Here is a 21,559-nt window from a genome sequence, read left to right on the forward strand (position 1 = left end):
TGTAGTCAGAAAAACAACACTAGATGTTGTCCAACTCGGGCTCCTCAAAGAACTTATATATATGCTGACTAGAAAACTTTGCTGCTGAAAAAGTTGAAAACCTTAAAACAACACTTATAGTCTGTAGATCACTAGTAGGTGGTCAGGTGTATCAGAAAGCACTCAATCCAATCACATATTGATATTCTACATATGCAGAAAGCAAAGAAACAAAACAGGAAAATTAAGATGATATATGAACAATCAGAATGTAAACAAATTTCAACTGGCTATGAATCAAAACCATGTGTCAACATAACACACAATGGCTTTGTAAGACTTTTATAAAAAGGTTAAATAGGTTGCTATGCAAGTAAATTGTTCTTCAGAATCCAGTCTCTGTCTATCCATCAGAAATAAGCACTAAACTGTATCACTAGGGGTTAGACTTTAAAGATCCCTTCCAACCCAAACGATTCTATGATTATATAAACACATTTTGAAAAGAAAACCATCCAAATTGAGCAATGGAATTAAAAACTATTAATGAGTGGGAAAATCAATTATAAAATTTGAATTAACTCTCTCTTACCAGTACACATTCACAGTAACTCTGTTGTTTGCAACACAGTCCTTTCAAGCATACAAAAGTACCACAAACTAGACAAACAGCAGGATCTTTAGGAACCTTGGTACAAACAGAACAAGTCTTTCTGTGATAATACTGAAAAATAGTATTATAATTCTCAGGCAACTGAAGGAGGCGTGGCAAGTCCCATTTAGGCTCCTGGATAAGCAAAGCCTACAAATAAAATAAGAATATATCAGTTCTGTGCATTTGTTTAAGCATTTGTATTTCTAAGAAAAGAAAATACCAAAGAAAAGAAGTATGCAGCTTAAAAATCTATCATTTTTTTTGCATTTCACAAATTTAGAAGTCAAATATCACCTTGCAATAGTCACCTGCTCCTGGCTGATCACCCTGCCCAACTGCAGTCACATTTCATCTTTTGTAACAGGTGCAAAATGGGCACAAGCCTTTTCCCAAGGATGTTTTCTATAAATGTGACACCTTTTAAATGCAAAAATCTTCACAGCTAAAACAAGAGGACTACGAGTGATCGACAGGGAAGACTCTCACTCCCTACACTGTTAGCTTAGTAATATCAACGTCCTACTTCAAAATCCTGACCTGGAATATAAAACCTGTTTCCCAGATAAAATTTAGACTTAAACTTTCAAAAACAGAACTGAAGTTAGGCTCTGTAAATGATATCTGAAGACATCTGCCTGTTTTTCAAAACTGTGTTGCACACAAATTTTGAGACCATTAAGAACATAACCAAAACTCACAAGTTTTGGTAAGACAGGCACTACCTAAATACTGCTTTGAAAGCCTAACTCTTCTCATTTGCTCTTATAAACACTGTCCATTTTATGTTGGTGGTTTTTTTTGTTTGTTGTGATTTTTTTAAACAGTAATGTGTTTTCCTTCAACATAGTCATTTTTACTGAGTTTGTAATTGATGGGCACAGCAGTCAGATGGGATCTTTTCTGCAAGGTGCAAAATTTTTTTGAAGAGTGTTTGACCTTGAAACTTAACTTGCAAAAAAGAAAAAAAAAAAGAAATACTGCATTTGTACCTGGTTCCTTTTCAATCATGGAAAGAATGGTATCAGTTTCACTGCAATCTATCTCAAACGCCTATCAGATTGGCAGCAACTGTATTTTGAGATTAATCTGAGTATTCAAATTTTCACAGGTGCAGATCACGTTGCAGAGTAAAGAATGCATCTGGCTTGCCTCTGACACCATAAACTTATGAGAGGGGGACTTGAATTGTTGAGATGAAACTTTGTTATGAAAAAAATGGTCTCATGTCAAAACATTTCTATTTCAAAACTAATTATTCCAGTTGCACGAATTCAAATCTTGGTATTATTTCTTTACCCTTCAGAGAAAATGTATCATCTTTTATCAGTCAACTATTAAAAAAGCTTTTATCCTTTTCATCTTTTTCAGTATTGCAACTGAAATGCAATATCGATAATGAAAAAATATTGATGATGTCTAACAGGCAAGAAAAACTTCTGATATGTATTTTCTTAAAAGACAAAGTTTCTACTACATGTTCTTGAGTGGCTACAGGTGCAGAAGACATTTAGTATCACCTAGGGATAGCATTCCAATTTTCTGTGTCCAGCAATCATATAAAAACCAGATGGGTTTTCTTCTTCCTGTTTTTAACCAATTCAATCCACATCCACTAATATTTCTCATTACAATTTCTCTCTCACTTATAAGTTATATCCTCAGATCCTTATCCAAAACAACAGTACATGTGCATAATGAATCAAGCAATAAATAGCTGCTTCCACATTGAGGCTATTTTGGAAGAAGTAATTTTGCTACATACCTTTACTTGATCTGGATGTCTATCAGCAAATGAAGCCAATTCTGAGCACCACTGTGATATCATGTCAAATGCTGGCACTGGCCAATCGAGACAAGAGGCACTGGTGAACTGGTGAGCTGACTGAAAAGCTGGTAACAGACCCAGGCAGCTTGCAAGAACTGTGAATTCTTCCTCTTCCTTTTTAGTATAAAATCAGAGAAGTTTAGATTAATACCTACAGTCCGAATTTTTAAACAGTTTATTAAAAATATATCTATTTCAAGAAAAAAGTAAAGATATTCTAGTACTAAGATACTAATATTCATGTTCAGAGACATAGGATAGGTTCAGGTTTTCCTGGATCACCACAAACTGAACTCTTGAAACACAAGAAAAATGGTCAGCAAAAAAACTCAAACCAAACCAAACCTCCCTCCCCCCAAAAAAAAACCCTAAACCAAAACCCCCACAAAACCTCAAATCCAAACCCCACAAATGAAACAAGAAAGCCCCAGACTCCACAATAATTTTTTTCCTGTTCAGCACCCCAAACTGGCTTGTAGCTATTTTACAGAGATGATGATGTTGAGGCAAGGAAATGAGGGAGCTGACCCACAGAAAACTCTACTTAAATTAGTCATGGAACTTAAACATAATTGTCTGCTGATGCAATGCCTCTGAGAATGAAGTCCAAGTATTAACAGGCATTAAGCAAAATCAGGACTGAATCCATTCTCTGTGAAAATTATGCCATCTCTGCAAACGCTGGACAAGTTTTAAAAAGTATGTTGGTATTTTAGGAGACAAGCACCTATGACCTAATTAAATAAGCATGAATTTGCTGAAGTTTAAGAATATAGTACCATTTTTTTGAAAACCACATTGAAAACAAATTTATAGAAGACAAAAAATGCTGCACAGCAGTGATATAAAATACGATTTAAAAAATATACCATGAAAAAGACACCTTTGTGTCTCATTTTTTGACTTCTAGCTTTTAGATTGAAACATTTGGGTGGGGCCCTCTCATTCTGTACCTGACAACTAGGCAAATCCACTCCAAAAAGATGGTGTTGAAGAAGGCTTGTGATCCTGAGGAAAGGCAGGCAGAACTGCTGCAGATCGCGCTCTACAGAATCTGGATTTACCTACAGGGCAGGAAGCAATTACTAAATTCTGTCCCAGGTAAGTTATCTCCTAGGTAAGAAACTTCAGTATGAACCAAATATTTTTAAGCATACTATACTGCATCAAACATACATTCCAAAGGCCAGCATTTTACTAATAATCTGAAAGACCTCTGTAGGTTTTCTTTCCCCCTCAACAAATGGGGTTTCTATTTAAATATTCACTTTTCCATCTTTCTGAAAGGCATATGATTAAAATCCATACATATTATTAAACCCCATAATTATAAGAAGTATTTGTCAATAACTTTCTCAATGCAGTAGTGGCCCCATCTGATATTCTTAAAAGAAAAATTTGCACATGCAAACTGTCCCAAAGGGATATGCTTTGATCTAGAAAATAAAGACTTGTACTGTAAGTCTTTAGCAAGATCAGAGAAAAATCATTAGAACGAGGCCAAAATACTTCCAGGGGACATGCTGGTTAAGTTCTCCAGAAAATTGCCAATACCACTGCTAATTCTTCAGTGTCTCCTTCTTCATATATCTTCCCCTTAGACAGCTCACTAATCACATGACCCAGCAATACTTCCCAAGATTTTTCTCCACTGGATGTATTCTGCAAATAAGAAAAGAAATCCAAAAAGTACTGGTCATGAAAAGGAGAAAATGTTGCTGTACAAGTAAGAGCAATGAAGTATATTTCCTTTGATCAACACATGAATTTTGACGTTCAAAGATACGTACTGCATAAAAAAAAAAAATATATAATTCTACAGAAAGGGACGGCATTTAGCTCAAGTGAAATATGAACTGCTACTTGAATTACATATACTCTAAACTGTTACATGAAAGCACTTTTATAATGTTTGCATTTCTCATGTTTTTTCTGTGAGTAAATAAAATGCTTACTTTAAAATTAGAAAGAATCACTTCACGGATACACATCATGTTTTGACAGAATTTGAATTCTAATGCAAGTACTTTTTTTTTAAAAAGTAATTTTCTAAAACATACCAACCAGAATGAATGAAAAAACACTTGCTATATATTTTAAGTTGAATTGAGCCTATCAGAAAATGCAAAGTTGCGTCTGGAGTAAACAATATTTACTACAGATGGAAAGTATATAGAAGTAGAAAGATGTGCCCTCACTTTACTTGTAAATACTAGCAAAAGGCAAGGAAACAATAGTGACAAATCTTCTCTGTCTCTTCATCACATGAGCACTCTAGACCACATAGTGAGAGAAATGTATATAGCTGGCCACAAATAGCAAAAACGAGTTGGAAAAGTCAAGAAGCTTTTTTCTCCACCAACAAGGTTGCCTGCTTTTCCAGGAAAGGAGTCCATCAGAGCAACCACCACGGTTTATCCAGGAAGGCTTCAATTTCACAGGAAGGAAAGCTGCACTTACTCAAAATCATTGCAACAAAGTCAAGATTGAAAGGATAGAGATACAGACTTAAATCTGAAAGTCAGTTTTGGAACTATATTCATTGAGAAGCTTTTACGTCTCATCACATACCGAAACTTGCAAAAATTGCACACCCAGAAACAAAACAGTGGACTTCTGTGAAGCAGAAACAAATTATTACATGGAAAGCAGAAGCACCTGTTACATTCCTACCAGAAATACATAAGCAAAATTTCGTAAATGTTTTAATAAACTAACCAACCTTTTTCAGAGCTCCTGCCTCTTTCCATGCCAGCCTATCTTCAGCACCACATTTAACAGAAATTGCTGCCAAGGCTTGAGTATACAATAAAGTGAACAGCACTTTTATAATGCAGGTGAAGTGTTCTGTAAAACAAAGAAAGTAATTTTTAAACACTTGATATTTTTAGCAAATATAATGATTACAGAGACTCTAGTTATGGAAGTGTTGTTCTCAAATGAAGAGCAAACAAAAAGAACAACCCCTCAAAACATACAGAACAACATTTATTTACTGGCTTTCAGAAATGACTTGGAAGCCATAGTGAACAGAACAAACACAAGGCAAGTAATTTTCCACTGCTCTGTACAGTTATCTTAATCCTGATCAGCAGGGACTTCCTCCAAGTGACCTGGTGATACTCCAAAATTCTATTTTGTCCAAAGGTTACAACAAGTTAAGCTACTGATTACTGTAGATGTAAGCAAATGCATATCCTACCATCTCTTCTGGTACCCATCTGGGGTAAGTGAAATTCATACAAATACTGGAAGAGTTAAGTTCCCAAAGAAATCACAACAAGGACATTCAGTGTACTTCAGTTTCTACCCCTTCACTTCCAGATATGGATCCAGCCATACCAGACTTGTTGCAAAACATGCCTGAGTATGTACTGGACCTCACGTGCACACAGAAGGAGGACAAAAGGCAGGCTGTCACTTTAGAACTTACCTTACTTTCAAAGATCCTTACGATTTTTTGTAACATTTAAAGGATTATTATCTCCTACAGCTAGGCTGCAGGAGAAAGGCTTTGAAATCTTTTTGGGGAAGCTAGCAACAGAAGCAAAATAAGACTTCCTAAAATTGGAACAGGAAAAAAAGCGATCGTTCTCTGAAATGAAGATATGGTAGCAATCCTTTTTTATCTTTTTACTTTAGGTTGTATTTCCCATCCCAAATTATCTATTTTGTTTTCAAATCTAAGCAGATCAAAGAAATTTCTATCATAACTTACACCATTCCTTAAGCAAAAACATAACTGTAACATATATCTAAAACAATGTAGACAAAAATGAGGGTTTTAAGAAGTCCTCTCAGGCTTTGAAGTCAAGCAAAACAATTTTATTTGCATAAGCACCTCACAAAAACTGGGTCGAATTCATTCTTTTTTCCCAAAGGATTTAAACAAGCTTCATATGTGGAAATGAGAACGAGGTAAGGAAAACAAAACACCTTGCTTCTCCTTTCTTCTATCTAATATCAAAACACACACAGCTAGGACTTGAGTACATAATTAAATTTGTGAAATAACAATTGCTTGTTTATGTAACAAATCAATGCAGACATGGCTTTTGAAACTTTTTACTGTCACTGAACATAAACTATAAGCACAGTTTAAGCACCTAAAAGATCATTTGTTATTATATAATTAAAAGTGGTCTTTTTTCTGTATTATCTTCCTATGGAGCCTTGTGTTAAACATGACACAAATGCTGCTATACTTCATGCCCCCCACTCTAGAGCAGGTAGCATTATACTGATATATCCTCTCCACATTTCTCCAGAAGGAGAATTCACCAGATCCCACGAGATTTCTTGGCCGTATTTTTTTCCTCTGCTGAAGCCTCCATTTTCTTAACAATCCTACTCCTGAGGAATAATAGCAGGCAAGCTCTCAGGAAATCTTCTGGGACTGAAAAATCCAAGATTAAACCACATGCACACTCAGAATTGTAAAAATTGCCCCTTTGATCTGAGATACAGGCTGTAATCAATAGCTAGAACTGAGTTCAAGTACTGAGTTCTGTCCCCATCAACAGCAGGCACAAGCGACAGAAATCAACTTTGCACAGTGAAAGCAAGAATGAAAACCACTGCACTTAGAGCAGCAAAGCCAGACCGCTGGTCAACAGGCACCAACCTGCCACAGCCCACTTCATCTTGGAGTTCTGCTCAGGTGCTTACAGTGCTCAACACTGCGTGTCTTTGCACCCCATAAAACTATTACATTTTTAAAATTCTAAAAAAGCAAAATTAAGGACATAGGACCTTTTTCAGTGAATTTGGAAGGAGATCTTTGTATAAATAACCTTTGAAAAATACTCCTCCTGATCTAAAGCTTAAACTGTTATTTGAAAATCGACTTCAGAACAAAGGAAGACAGCACTGAACTTCAGATAATCCTTGAAAGGTATATTAAAGTTCCAGGATACAGATAAATTTTTCAGCTTCGACACTGAAACTGGATACTATTCAAGTTGATTACATCCATTCTATATTTAGTCAAGAACCTTATCCAATCATTAAAGAGAAGTGCTAGTGTTCGACTGAGTGCTGCTTGCTGCATTTTTGTTGCATGTTAGTGAAACTTCATAGAAAAAGAATCTGTCAGAACATTCAGGTTAGATTCTTCAGCAACTGAACCCTATAAGAATTACAGAAAAGAGGGGTTGAATTTAGGTTTTACAACTAGAGAAGAAAACCTTTCCCACAGTTCAAAGAAGCTGGGCTAAACTCTCAAAATCAGATTTCAAGCTGGAACACATTCACGATGCCCAAATCCTGGATCTTGTCACAGCAGCCCTGTAGCCTGTCAGAGCAATGCCAGGCTGTGTAACAGCCTGATGGCAAATGCCTGCACTGCTTTGTGGCCCTCCTGGCATGTGTGGCACCAAGCACAGCACCAGGCCACTGCTGGCCCACTGACCACCAATTCTATGCACCTACTGGCCTCAGGTTCACTCCTGTTCACCCAGACCCCAGTTTTTAAGTACTCATTTATAATGATATTTTTTTATATTCAATGCAACGCAGAAACTGAAATCACAAGCTACAAACACTCTACACTTCTAGAAATCTGGACTTGGGAGTCCCAAGACAGGTGCAGGGAAAATAAAACTTTTTACAATTGATGGTAACAAAGTAGAACGTCCAATTTTAATTAAACTACTTCTTTAACATCCAGAAATTGCATTGCAGAAAGGACTGGTGGGGGGGTGTTGAATTCAATTTACAAGGACAGATTTAAGTTCTGATAACCACCAAGCCACTCTCTCCATTTCTGTACATACACCACCATTTGCTATTTCTGTAAGAAAGGAGCTAAACCCAAAATCTTTGTTTTGTAGAGTCCCAATCCACCATACCATGAACACTGTCCATCCTCTGCACAACTGCCACAGAACTGAAGAAGAAACTCTTTATATGGATTATTATTTATCTAGCCTTATACAATTTCAAAATGCTGAACATTTGAAGCCTGTAAAACCTCTGTCCATGTTCTAATGTGAAACTCAAACAAAAAAAAATTTTCACAAATGGTTTTAGTATCTTGAACACAACGTTTATTTTGCCAGCTACACTACACAGGAGGTAAACACTATCATCCTCATTCCCTCCTCTGTAAATTGGTTAATGTTTGTAAATGCTCTGATCTCCACGACGTTTTTTCCATAGTAGTCTTCACTCTTTCTGATGGGTTCAGATCAATTTTCTCCTCTGAATGAAGAGGCTGAACAGTAATGACATTTTTATTGCTTTAATCGATGCCAGATTGAAAAAGATACCACCTATCCAACAGTTAATAGGGTAGTTAATGCAATTCCCAGGGCTACATCTGAAGGGCAAGAGACGAGGTTTGAGCCCTTCTTACAGAGCACTCAGTGTTCTTAACAAAACACAGTGTCAACAAAACAGATTTTGAGTACAAACACGAAAGAGATGTAGTATTTGATGACCAGTTCTAGTTTCCTGTAAGGACATAGGGCAATACAGTTAAGTCTATTGCTAAAGAATATATCTGGAAATATCTGTCAATACACAGAGGCATCCACCTGCTGTCTGTATATCATTGTACAGCCAAGTCCACAGTTCCTGCACCCCACCACAATGCCAAAGCAGCACGGACAGTTCAGGAAGCAGTAGGAGCAGACAGATTTTGTTCGCCCCTATCAGTGACCTTGTGCCTGTCATGTGACACTGCACAAGCCATTTTACCTTACTTATGCCTCAGCCCTCTACCAAGAATTAATGATATCGAATTTGACTCTGTGACCTACACACACGTTGTAAAAGTTCTAAACAAATTTGCTATATTTGGGCAAAACAAAAATTAAGAAGATAAATGGCAATTTATTTCCAATTTAATGCTTCATAGATTTGAACTGGTTACATTCATCTACTTTCTGCCACTTGCCATTTCTCTTTCAACTGTAACATATGGTAAACCTAAGAGCAAAGGCAAAACGTGCTGTTGATATGTGGCTTTTCCCAGAATTCTCCATAGGATGCCTTAATATTAATTGGATGTTGTCTCTTCTAGGATAAGTATACTTTCATAAATGGTGCTATTCCATGCTTGAATATTGACTACAAAGAGACCACTGGTTTGTACTTTGGCTTCAACACTCCCTTCCCTGAATTTCAGATGTTAGCCTCCTTAAACTTTTATTTACTGATTTTATTAAGTCCTTTCAATAAAGTTAAGTTAAACTGTAGTTTAAAAAATAAAAAAAGTATATTTTTGACAATAGCCTTCCTATGCAAAAGTTTTTTATTCTTTTCATATTTTCTTATTCTAATAATCTATTGGACATACTTAATCCCCAAACATGTACTTAACAGTTGGATTCAATGATCTTAAAGGTCTTTCCCTACCTAAATAATTCTATGATTCTCTGTATATTGAATTAAAAAAACAAACTTGCAATGTTAACAGATACACACAGAGTCCCTTGAGCTGAATTTGAACATTCAATAGTGAGGACTCCTCTTAAGGGGAAACAGAATTTCTACTATACATCATAACTTAGGTGTATATGTCAAGAGCAGAACAGCTCCTATTCAAAAATTAACAAAACTCAGTAGATATCAAAATTGCTACACAGATCCCTAAGGAGATATTCTGTTTGTGGTCAGTGAAGTAGTAAAGTGATACTTGTTTTGTTTGTCCTCATTTTAAAATAAATGTATCATTATAAATAATCAAGCCAGAGACCAGAGGTCTGAACTAACCCCTATTCTGGAACATACACTGTCTATTAGCAAGATGAACCAGGTTCAGTTGTTCCTTTTACAAAGAAAAAGAAATTTAGGTTTTTAGACAGGTTTGATTTTAGTAATGAAAAATTTAGTTCTTTAATATTCACAATTATACTATATACTGCCTCTATTGAAGTTAGTGCATTACAGCAGTTATTATCTTCATATATGACCTCTTCTTATGCAAGACTGCTGCAATTTAAACTCTGAAATTCAAATTAAATTACAATCTTTCACCCTTAGGCACTCAGTTCAAGTATTGAGCTGCCCCCTTAAGCAAAGAGATGAAGGTCAAATAAAGGACACTTTTCCTTCAGTAGAAATACTTAATAGTTTTTGCTCAGCTCTGGTATCTTTAATGAATAGCTGACTGATAAGGTAAAAAGACAGGGGACACAGATAAAGCTGTCAACCCAGAACAAAATTTCTGTTCAATGCCATCTTTTGTAGATAAGGCAGAAACATTATTTTAGAATAAACAGTAGACCAGCTATGATTTACCATCCTGAGAATCATCACGAATGCAGCCTCATTTACATAATAATTTAAGTATATATATTTTTCTAACATACCTTTGTGCAATGGTTGAGGCATGGTTAAAATCTGGATAAGCAAAAGGGATGAGACGTCTCTGTAAAGCACAGGAACTTCTGGCAGCTCTTCACTTACCAGCCTGGAAATAAAACCAAAAGAAAATCACTTCTGATACTATAAACCCATTTTCATATTTTATTTTAAGTAGTATTACATTTGAGATCAAGCTTATAGAAGCCAAGTACCTGACAATTTGCTAACTGATCTCAATATTAAAACCATTTAATGTTACTCATGCAATAACTCATGAGGAAGTTATCACTTGGGCACCTGATTCTTATTACAGTGTTTTAAAACTTTTCAAAACTGCCTGAACTCATGTCTATGTAGAGTGTCAAGGAACACTCAAACAATTTAATTGGTTTACAAAAGTATGGCATTTAACAAATATATATATATATCCATGCTGTAACAATAACGAATCCTCAAATTGCTTTTAATGTTACAAGAACTGTGCCTCCTGGAAAACAGAGACCTTAGAAAATATACTTCCTTATATAGAAAATTTCCTTCACGTAAAGAAATGAAGGCTCAAGAAACCATGACAGGTGGGATTATGCAATTTTACACACAATCTTTATTAAAAACCCCATATGGCTAGAAGGACAGCAAATAAGCACAGAGATACTGCAAACTTTTGAACCATCCAGATTCACTGAATGACATAACATCACCTTGTAGTCCCATACTTAAAGGCAGAAAATGCTTGCAGATAGGAGAGATAGTAGTTTTCTAGCTTTGTGTAGCACTATCCAACAAAATTCCAAACAACATTATTCTTCAGGTTCAACAACTGAGTCAAATGGCAAAAAAATCAAATGGTTAAAAATCATTCTCCCCTCTAACTAATATGGAGTGTAATGGAGATCTCAAGCTGGTACAACATGGTACACATTCTCCCTTGTCATCTTTCCCCTTCTGCAACACGTGCGACAGAAGGAGCTGTTTGGGTTCTTGTTCCCATTTGCAAACAGTGCTGGTTGCTGGTTATCTGTGCTACAGGAGCTGTAGCAGTGCAGTCTAGTCCTGTCTGTGCAGTCCTAGTCCAACTGACTCAAATCTCCCATGCAAAACAGAGTCCTCTACAGCTTCTCACAGACAGACAGCAGTGGTGCAAAGGAAAGCATCACAGGCTGTGAGTTCCTTCTGCCCCGTGACTGAAATGCTGTCCTTCTGGAAGGGCATTTTCTATCGCTCCTTAGGCTTTTTCATCTTTCTTTCCTTCTCTTTTGTCATTCTTCTCACTGGTCAGAAACTGCAGGAAAAACAATTCTTCCCCTCCTGGTAGGAGCTTCCCCTATTTAGGGCAGCCATAGGCCTCTACACCATGTGGCACTTCACTGAGCCCTCCACAAAAACCACCTGAGAATGTCAGGAAATCAAAATATATCCACCTGCTACAGTTTCAAGGTTAGCTTCATGCTTTGGTACATGAATTGGTATAGCAATTTTAACTGTCCTGCAGGTAAACCACAACTGAGGAAGTGCTCGACAGTTGTACTGAAAATATAAATACATCCTTATTAAGATGTACCCCCAAAAGCACAGCCTCACTCTCCTCCATTTGGTTGTTCTGCAAGACACCATGAACCACAGTTTCCCAGGGAGGTTTTCTTAAATCCTACAGCAAGTGCCCAATCTCTGTACAAACAGAATCTGGTGGAGGAAAGAAACATACAGCAAGACAGTCAAGCCCTCCTCTGTCTCAGCTCTGCCCTTTCAGAGCACAGCTGGTTAACTACTGTTGTGTCCAATTATTGCCTCGCTTCCAAGAGCACCAAATCCTTTCTCTGATCCAACTCTCATCGAGCTGGCACAGACTACTCCTTTAGCTGAGTTGATGCCTCCATGAAAGCACCAACTCTCCCCTGGTGCCATCCATCACACACATGGCACAAACTGAGCTCTTGCAGACCACATACTGGAAAAGGTTGCCCACATGTGGTGGGATGTGGGTGCATACACAGGATCCTTAGCACTCTCTAACAGCTTTGGGGACTCAACCAGCTAATCATCTCTGAGGCACATAAACATGATGCTAATTTTGGAAGGAGACCCTCTCTACACAGTTACCTGTCATGAAGACTCAGACTTCTCTCTACATAAGGCACCACCAGGAGTCATCTGTGATATGAATTTTAACACACAGAAGCAGTCATACAAGAGGAGGATTAGAAGAACACTTTTGGTCGTATCTTTATGATTCTCTGTATATTGAATTAAAAAAACAAACCCGCAATGTTAACAGATACACACAGAGTCAGTTGAGCTGAATTTGAACATTCAATAGTGAAGACTGAACTCCTCTTAAGGCTGACTGGTCTTCTAAAATGAAGTCACAGAAAACATGGTCTCACTGGTCCTTTTGAATTAATGAACCCCAACAGCTATAGAATAAACACCATCTATAACCCTTTTGCTATAATCAATCGTTTAATACGATTATTGTTTCAAAACTCTGTAATATACATAAATATACATATTTATATATGTGAGCCTCCAAAACAAAAGCCCAAATATTCTAAAAATCAGTATATTGAATTCTAAAGAAGAAAAAGGGGGTAAAAATTTGTATCATACTGCCAAGTCTCATTTTCAAAATTATACATGCCACAAAGATGCTTATCTCACTATGTCTCTCCAGTCCTACTTTTGCTTACAGCTAGCTCTATTTTATGATCTATGACACTGAAAAACTACCTTCATTATGTAATGACTTTAAAACCATGGATACCCCTTAAATTACTTCTCACCTTTAATTCTTAATTAATATATAAATTTTGGGGCAAATTTAATTTGGAATAACATTAAAAAAATCCCTACTCCCTCTGGTAATATCTAGTTGAACACCTCTTTCTGACAGAGGTATCAACATCAATATCATTTAATAGTTGTGTAACAATTAGGTCAAATACCAGTTCTGTCAAAATCAGGAAATATATATACAGAATACCATGACTGACTGGCAACATCACAAATAAATGAACTCATTTTCACATGCAGGACCAAGGGAATTATTTTTCTAATTTATTCGGTTCATATGAATTGAGAAGCAAAGCTACATTAAATGTCAGGGGTTTAGATAAGCAGCTTTCGCTTACATCAAGTGCTGCAGCACATGAAGCACTTAAAAACTGCTCTGTCATTCCATAAGAGCCTAAGCAAGTTCTTCATTATGACACTGAAACTAAATTTATAAAATGTGTTTAGAAATGTGTTTTGTGGAAATTGTCCATTCTGTTAATCCCCAGTGCATATGTAAAAGCTTGATAAATCTGACTTCATAAAAATTGTGGCACAGAAGCAATGAATAAAAAGAAAGTAACTACAATTGCAGACAGGACCAAAGTAATACAAAATGATTCAAATGTATAACAGCTGTATGCTGTATCCATTTAAAAAAGGGAGCTGGAAGTGAAAATAAACTACACAGTGCAATATAAACATGTACTAAAATAAAAAATGCATTGCTCTGCTTTCTCTATGGAACTGATCTCTCCTCCAGCCCAAGGTAATTGGGCTGTACCTCTCTCTGTGCCAGTGCCAGAGCTGCCTATCAGCTGCCCGCTGAGCAACTCTGCCTCTGTGTTCTCCATTGTCCTCCAGAGAGATGTTATGCAGGAATCACTTCTTTGGGAATGGATACAGAGGAACAGGAAACTGTTCTACTCTGAAGCAAGCAGCATTTTGCTAATGGCCATTCCTTACATATATGCTCCTCATTCCCTCTTCTCTCAACCAGAGACACTTAAAAGTTTCTGGTTGATGCTAACTCCAACTAATTATAAAGTCAGACATTCAATTAAGTTTTGAGCCTCACATCACTTCAAACTGTCAGATACAGAAAATCTGAGACACAGGGATACAGATACACCTAAACAAAGGCTTCATCGACCAGAGCAAATCTATATTTTCTTCAGAATTCACAGGATTTCTACAGCCTGCAGAAAGGTCAAACTAATACACAGCTTCTGATGCTCACTGTAAGTAGAATTCTACTATTTATTCTGGCTTCACTCTAGGATCTAATCACGATTTCAGATTTGCTCTTCCTTGTATCTCAGCAGATTTTACAGCAGGTCAGTTTTTCTCATTGTACATTCACTGCCAGTACTAACATTAGACATCTCCCATTCTTTTACCACTGTGCCCCTGGTGGTCCCTTGTCACCTATTCCCTAACTCATTCAAATTAACCTTTTTAAAACATGGATTAATTGCTTGACTTTGTTCATGATGCAGCCTGCCCAAGCTACATCAGCACAGATGAAGCAGATGGTGAGCTCCAGTATATGGGAAGGAAGAAACAGCCAAGAGCAAGTACTCTCAAAACTGGCACTACTGTCAAAACCTACGTACTATAACACATGTCCTGAGAGACTGCTGTTTCAGGCAGGATTTGTGTTTGAATAGATCACACAGGTCCTGTTGCAGCATGTGTATGTATATACCACTTCTTGCAACCTTAACTAAACCCTACTGACTCCTCTTCATAAAAACTGTGAGTTTCTTCCCCATTTCCCAACAGTTTCTGTGACGGAGATGTGACTTAAGAGGTTCCTACGCAGAGTTGCTCATTCCTATCCCTGAGCTGCAGTTTGTTGCCCCAGTATGACACTACAAACAATCACTGAAGCAATCTAGCTTAGAGTGAAACATCAGCAAAACGCTGCAGTAAAAATAACCCAGCATTTCAGTTTATCCTACAGTTCCCCCCTCCAAGTGCTTCCACTGCAAAGATCCTTAATGTTTTACTGAATCATTCTATGCTGACATATTTTGTCTGTCAAAACAGACATGAAAACTTCAGCCTTCATAGAGATTCAAATTTTTAAAAAAATGTTTATCCTTTTATTTCATGTTTGTTGTTCCTAAAACTCTGGCTAGTTGGACTAGTCCATTAAATTCACATCTGAGTTTAGTAATTATTGCCTCTAGCTGCTCCTTCCCTGCCCCCTGCCAGAAGCTATTATTCTCCCCTTGCACCACAATAATTGTTTATTTGATCACCACTGAAACCAGACCTATCCCTAGAAGAACAATTTACTTAAATATGGCCTGTGGGACCAAGTGTACATCAAATTTTGCAACATGAACTCCATTGGGGAAATAATCCACTACACCATTCACAGTTCAGACTTAGCTTTATCTTTTTCCCCTCTCTTCTTTCAAACAGTACACATTATTTAGGTCCTTTTTGATAAGGTATCTCCTTGCTCAAGATTTCCTTATTTCTATTTTACATTGCTGTGGGGCTGCATGAGCTCCTCCTTATCTTTCCTTTCAGTTGCCATTTTCAGCTACAGGAAGATCTAGGTACAGCTGTAAAAGACACTGGACAAAACCAGTGGCCTTGGGAAGTACAGTGGAGCAATTCTGTGAGTCTTTACAAGTTACTTTGTTCAGCTCTACCAGACGCATGAAATCTAAGGCATTATTTATTAAGAATGATAGCTGGGTTGTGGAAAATTAAGATAAAATTGTGAGTTCTGCACCTGGGTGGTTTTTACTGTAAATATTTATGTATATTTAAATAAAAGAGCTACAATTAAATAAGGGTGAAAAGATAACGGCACTTGCATTCCACAGATTTTCGCAGGTTGGGGGTTTTGTTGTTTGTTCAGTTTTGAAAATTATCTTTTTAAATAAATGAAGATGGAACTAGCTTCTCTGGAAAACTGCTTTCAACTGAAATACTAATTTTAGGTCGAAAATTAAACAGAAAAATATAGCATGTTAGTTTAAACTTATTTTGCTTCTGTGATTTTCCTGAAGTTAAATTGTTTGGAATCATAGTAATGTAGTCATAACATAGATCTTTTCCTCTCAGACATTTTTTTTTTTTAACAAGTTTTTGCCTGAAGTATCATGCCAGTCAGGCTGATGATTCAGAGGGTTAGCTTCAAAACAGCAGAGTGACATCCACATCTAAAATCTGCAGTGACTATTTCTCCACCGTCCTCTTAAGCTTCAGTTTACTGCAGCATGTCACTTTCTAAGTGCTCTGAGCACTCTTCCCTGTACCTGAAAAAATTTGCTGTTCTGTATTTCTCAAAAGGCTGTGTGACTCTAAAAAGTGTGCAATTAGATCATACACACCAATCTTCAAGTGAAACTTGCCATCTTCAAGTGAAACTACTGCTTCAAACTTCTACAATATAATTACAAATATTCATTTTATGCTCTAATTTATGCATTAAAAACATCCTCAAATTGTCTCCTTTGAAGCATTCTGGGGCCTGCAGACTAAGGTAGGAAAAATATTCCAAGGAGTGAGCAAAAACATTCCAGCTCGACTGCATCTGTGCATCTCAAAAGTAAACTATTACATGGCAAAATGGATGATATCTCAGTTGTAGCTTCCTATGGGACTTTGTGCCAAACCAGTATCATCAAGTCTACCAAGAAATATTGAAAACCAATGCAGAAAACATGAGAACTGCTCAAATGCATTCCCAACATGCAACACTCCCTGCCAAGAAGCCATTCAGTCTACAGTACCATCAAATTATTCAAAATATTGCCCAATGACATCTAACTTGCAGCAATCTACCCTTGATATGACCAATGCACGGCGAATTCCATCAAGTCTGTAAGCCCCCTCTGTTAAGAGCTGCTTCCAAAGTCAGTAAGCTCTTAAAATGCCAAAATGAGAAGTGCATGATCAGTCCCACAGCTATTCTGTCAACAGCCTATCAACATGATCTTAATTTTGCCTCATATAACTCAGTCAACCATCCACAAAATTTATTAACTTTGCCCCATTGCTCAATCTAGGTCAGGTCTCAATCAGAATCACATGAAAACAGATCCCCAAAGTGGTGTGAATACATGCTGAATAGCATAGGTTTCAGGTTATGAAATCCTTAAGGCTTTGTTCTGCTAATGGTTCATAAACTAACCTGTTAATACAGTTTAATTACTGCAATAATCTGATGTTCATTGCAAAAAGAAACCCGAGCCCAAGAGGACAAAGAGTAAAATCTCAAAACAGAAGCAAAACCAGTTGTTTTAATAATTCCCCCCCCATTTGCAATTAGGATTGCGGCACCATTTGTCTAGATCAGTTTTTGAAATCACATGACACTTTCCACCTCAGGCTTCCAGAAACACACTGACAAACACGCAGCTGGACAGACACTAAAAAGTCAGTCTTTCGACATTACTGCAAGCTACAAAATGTAGAGCTTAGTATGAAGAAGATGCTTAAGGTGCCAAGAGCAAAAACCAAAACAATCTACTGTTTTCCTCTTATGAGGAAAAACGATAATCTGGTTTTGGGCAACAAACCTTTCTTCTCATCATCAAGGTAGAATCTGAAAAGTGATGGGTCTTAAGTCAAGAAGGAAGATGAGTCCTTGCAGAACACAGATACATTGTTCCATTTATTATACTGTTAATCCTTGTACACCTGTGTATGTAAGGTGATGCCTTAAAAGCAAACTCAGGTAAGTAACTTGTTTAAAATAATAAGCAAGAGGAAAATTTTTAGCTTAAAATAGAATTATTTCTCACATATAAATGCCTACTTACATTATTTCTGTAACAGCTGTTAATCATTGCTCACCTTTCAATAAACTATTTCTCAGCTTAATCTCAATGTAAATTTTGTGTAGCATCCATATCAAGAAAAGCAGTGCACTATCCACTTACCCAAATAATATTCAATTTGCATGTGCTTAAGCTTGCAAGAGGTGTATTTAAAATTCAACTCAAAACTGGTATGTGTCAGATTCTTATGTAAAAGAAATTGGAAAATTTATTTTTACAAATTCATACACAAAATTTTTAGACGTTAAGTTCAGCAGCCTACCTCACAGAGAATTTAAATTAAGACAGAAAGTTACCCAAAGTGCCTCTGTAAGGATGTTTCTTTCACCAGGTAAAACTGATATTGGGTAAATTAAAATACTTGCTCTGAATTTTTATCCTGCATCGGCTGGGTTAGTTTTCTCCAGGGATTGTATGCAGAGTCTATACTGTAGAGGCGCATGTGCATGGCCAATACGTGGAACAGCTGATCTGAAAGGTGAAGACAAATTGCTGATTATTATAAACAATGATACAAAGTATTTCACATTAAATTGCCATCATGTATTTCAAGAATCTGAAAAGTCTGTCATCTCATTTCAAGTAAGCTGGTACTGTCATAAATATATTTTTATTATGTATTTATTTGTTTTTAAAATAAGATTTTGAAGAGAAGTAAGATTTCAATAGAAGGCAGTGACCATAGGCATGCATAAGGAAAAATGCCCTTTTTTTCTCTCCCAAAATTCTGAGACAGAGAAAGGCCGTTTAGAAAGCTTTGGTCAGATCTCAGTTGTTTTGGTGCTCCATGTACCTAATTTCAGGCCTTCTAAAAAAATCCTGTTTCATATGCTGTTAAGTTGCTAAGGTTACTTCACTTCCCTCTCCAGTTTGTGCCAGAAGCCATGATTTCCTAAACACTTCTTCTAAACAGAGCCTGATATACTTTTATCGCACAGCTTTTATTTCCCTCTCCCACAATTAAGTTCTGTGCACAACATATTTGAAATTAACCCAAAGTTGCTAGAAGTTACAGCCTACAGTAGGATCACTTTAGCTCTTCATTCTTAAAAGGTTATTATTATTCCTTGTGCCTTCTTTTGATTATTTTGTAGGAAACTTTTGGATGAGGGAAAAAAAATCCAAACCCAACAAACGTCTGACCACACATCAAGGATGCTAAAGTAGCGACAGTCTTTATAACATCAGAGATTTGTCCATACAACCTGCAGGCAAAGTTTACTGATATTCACTAATTCAAAACCTTCTGTACAGTCACTGTATAAAAAATATAATTTGCAAAACACTTGCAGAATTTTTCAAACAAAGGATGCATAATTATTCATGGAAGTTTACTGCAATATCTTCTATTAAAATGCACAGTTTTCATTTCTCTATGGATCATATGATCAAGACAAATAAAGTTAACATCTAATCTTTTCTTCCCTTAAGCAATCCAAGAAGGCAAGCACCATCTATGTTGACAGCATTTTCAGAGATGCATATGCAATAAGAAACACAGAATGGTTTGAGTTGGAAGAGACCTTTAAAGGTCATCTGGTCCAAGTACCCTGCAATGAGCAGGGACATCTTCAACTAGATCAGGACTATTAGGGACTCAGACTTCACTTCTTTTTCTGTGCTTATACTACAGTTACAGTTTGGAGAAAAACACATCTTTTTTTATCTTTATAGTTTATATTTCAGTATTTTAAATATCATCATTTCCCACAATTTTGCTCACTATTTTTCCTCCTGTGACACTCTATCTTGCTATTTGCTGCCATGTCTGTTTCTCCTGTTCACTTTTCTGGGACCCTGCTTCCTTCCTCCCTTTTATTTTAACTTTTTCCCCCTAGCATCTTGACAACATCTTTCCCCTCCACCCCTCTTATTCTTTCAATTGATCCCTTTGCTGCTTTCTCTCTTAATCTCTCTCCTTTCTCTCTACAACCCACTTGCTCAACCTACAGACTCACTGGTCGTCTTTTTAAAGTAGAAATAGCAGCTATTAATTTATTTCCATAAATAGACAATTACTAGAGGTATGCAATGGCCAAAAGAGTCGCATGATGAAGTCAGTTGACTGCCAGAGCCTCAGGGCTGTATTAGCTCCTGGGGTTGTAAAATAATGGAGATGTAGAGGCATTGGAATTGATAGCTGTCACCTGCTTTCTGAATAAAAACAGTCAATGAGGACAACATAAGTCATCTCTTCTGGCAAGAGATTCTTAGCAAAACACTGCTTTGTGATAGAGTTCAAAACCTGAAATTACAGTTATATTTTATCAAAATAATAAAAAAAATCAAGCAGGTTTTATTTGGAAGGAAACTCATGAAGGTATCTGTTCCTTCCCTCTTGTCTGTTCACTAAAACGAATGGGGTTTTTATTCTCAACTGCTTCTTGCCTCAAACAGAAATGAGCAACTGTGCAAATGAAAAAAAAATTAATAATTGTTCATTAATTGTATTAATTCATCCTCTGCTCCTTTAACAGCTTTCTCTTGAGCTTTTACTAATACGAAATTAGGCAAGCATCAAATCCTAGCACTGGAGAATTTATTTGTAGTCTCCAAGTGTGTAACATTTACAGCATCAAGACGCACTAACGCTGCCTGCCTGTGCCCAGCCAAATGCCGTCAGCAGCCTGTAAGACGGTACTTTCTGTCTGCGATTCCGCAGCTCTGGCTCCTCCACAAGGCCGCACGATGGGCACGGGAAGGTCCCCGGTCCCAGTGCCCCTCATGGGGCGGCGCTGCCCCTGAGGCACCACAGCAGCGTGGGGAGCACACATCAAGGTGGATCTGTTCTACACCACGGTGACTCCAGTCGCCTTACCTCCCACCTACTGTGACTATGAGTTACTGGAGAAACAGCAGGGAAACACCAGAGCACTGGAAATCGAGAACTGGCAGCTTGGTTTATGCCAAACTTAGGTGCTCACCATGTCCTTATGCCTGAGGGACTAGTAGAAACCTGCCTTGGGCCAAAGGAAGACCAGAGGGTCTTTCCTGTGTATTTGTGAGAATGCATAATTCCAAAACATAAAATACAGTCTGCCCTCTCATTTTCTTATACACTACTTGGAACCTTTAGAATACACGCAATTGTTTTTTGAAAAGTATCAGCAAAACATTACCATGACAATGGTCCACAATCAACAACCTTGCCCAGACTTGTGAAGACTGGCATGCAAGGCCATAACCCCACCAGGCACCCCAAGCTGCTCTGCC

The 21,559-nt window shown here is 37.2% G+C and overlaps 1 protein-coding gene and 1 long non-coding RNA gene across 2 annotated transcripts in view; one reads left to right on the forward strand and one right to left on the reverse strand.

The window, feature by feature from the left end:
• UBR3 (ubiquitin protein ligase E3 component n-recognin 3) overlaps positions 1 to 21,559 on the reverse strand; it is a 104,658-nt gene that overhangs the window by 4,585 nt on the left and 78,514 nt on the right. Inside the window, 7 exon segments of the mRNA XM_032693887.1 lie at positions 572 to 781; positions 2,397 to 2,573; positions 3,413 to 3,523; positions 4,014 to 4,121; positions 5,182 to 5,306; positions 10,775 to 10,875; positions 18,712 to 18,817. Coding sequence (XP_032549778.1) covers positions 572 to 781; positions 2,397 to 2,573; positions 3,413 to 3,523; positions 4,014 to 4,121; positions 5,182 to 5,306; positions 10,775 to 10,875; positions 18,712 to 18,817 — 938 coding nt within the window.
• Positions 3,333 to 5,185, forward strand: LOC116789748. The gene is made up of 2 exons (XR_004358142.1): positions 3,333 to 3,560; positions 4,826 to 5,185. It is a non-coding gene; the product is annotated as an uncharacterized LOC116789748 (long non-coding RNA).

This window comes from Chiroxiphia lanceolata, chromosome 7 (assembly GCF_009829145.1).
Source record: "Chiroxiphia lanceolata isolate bChiLan1 chromosome 7, bChiLan1.pri, whole genome shotgun sequence".
In the NCBI taxonomy this organism is placed as follows: domain Eukaryota; kingdom Metazoa; phylum Chordata; class Aves; order Passeriformes; family Pipridae; genus Chiroxiphia; species Chiroxiphia lanceolata.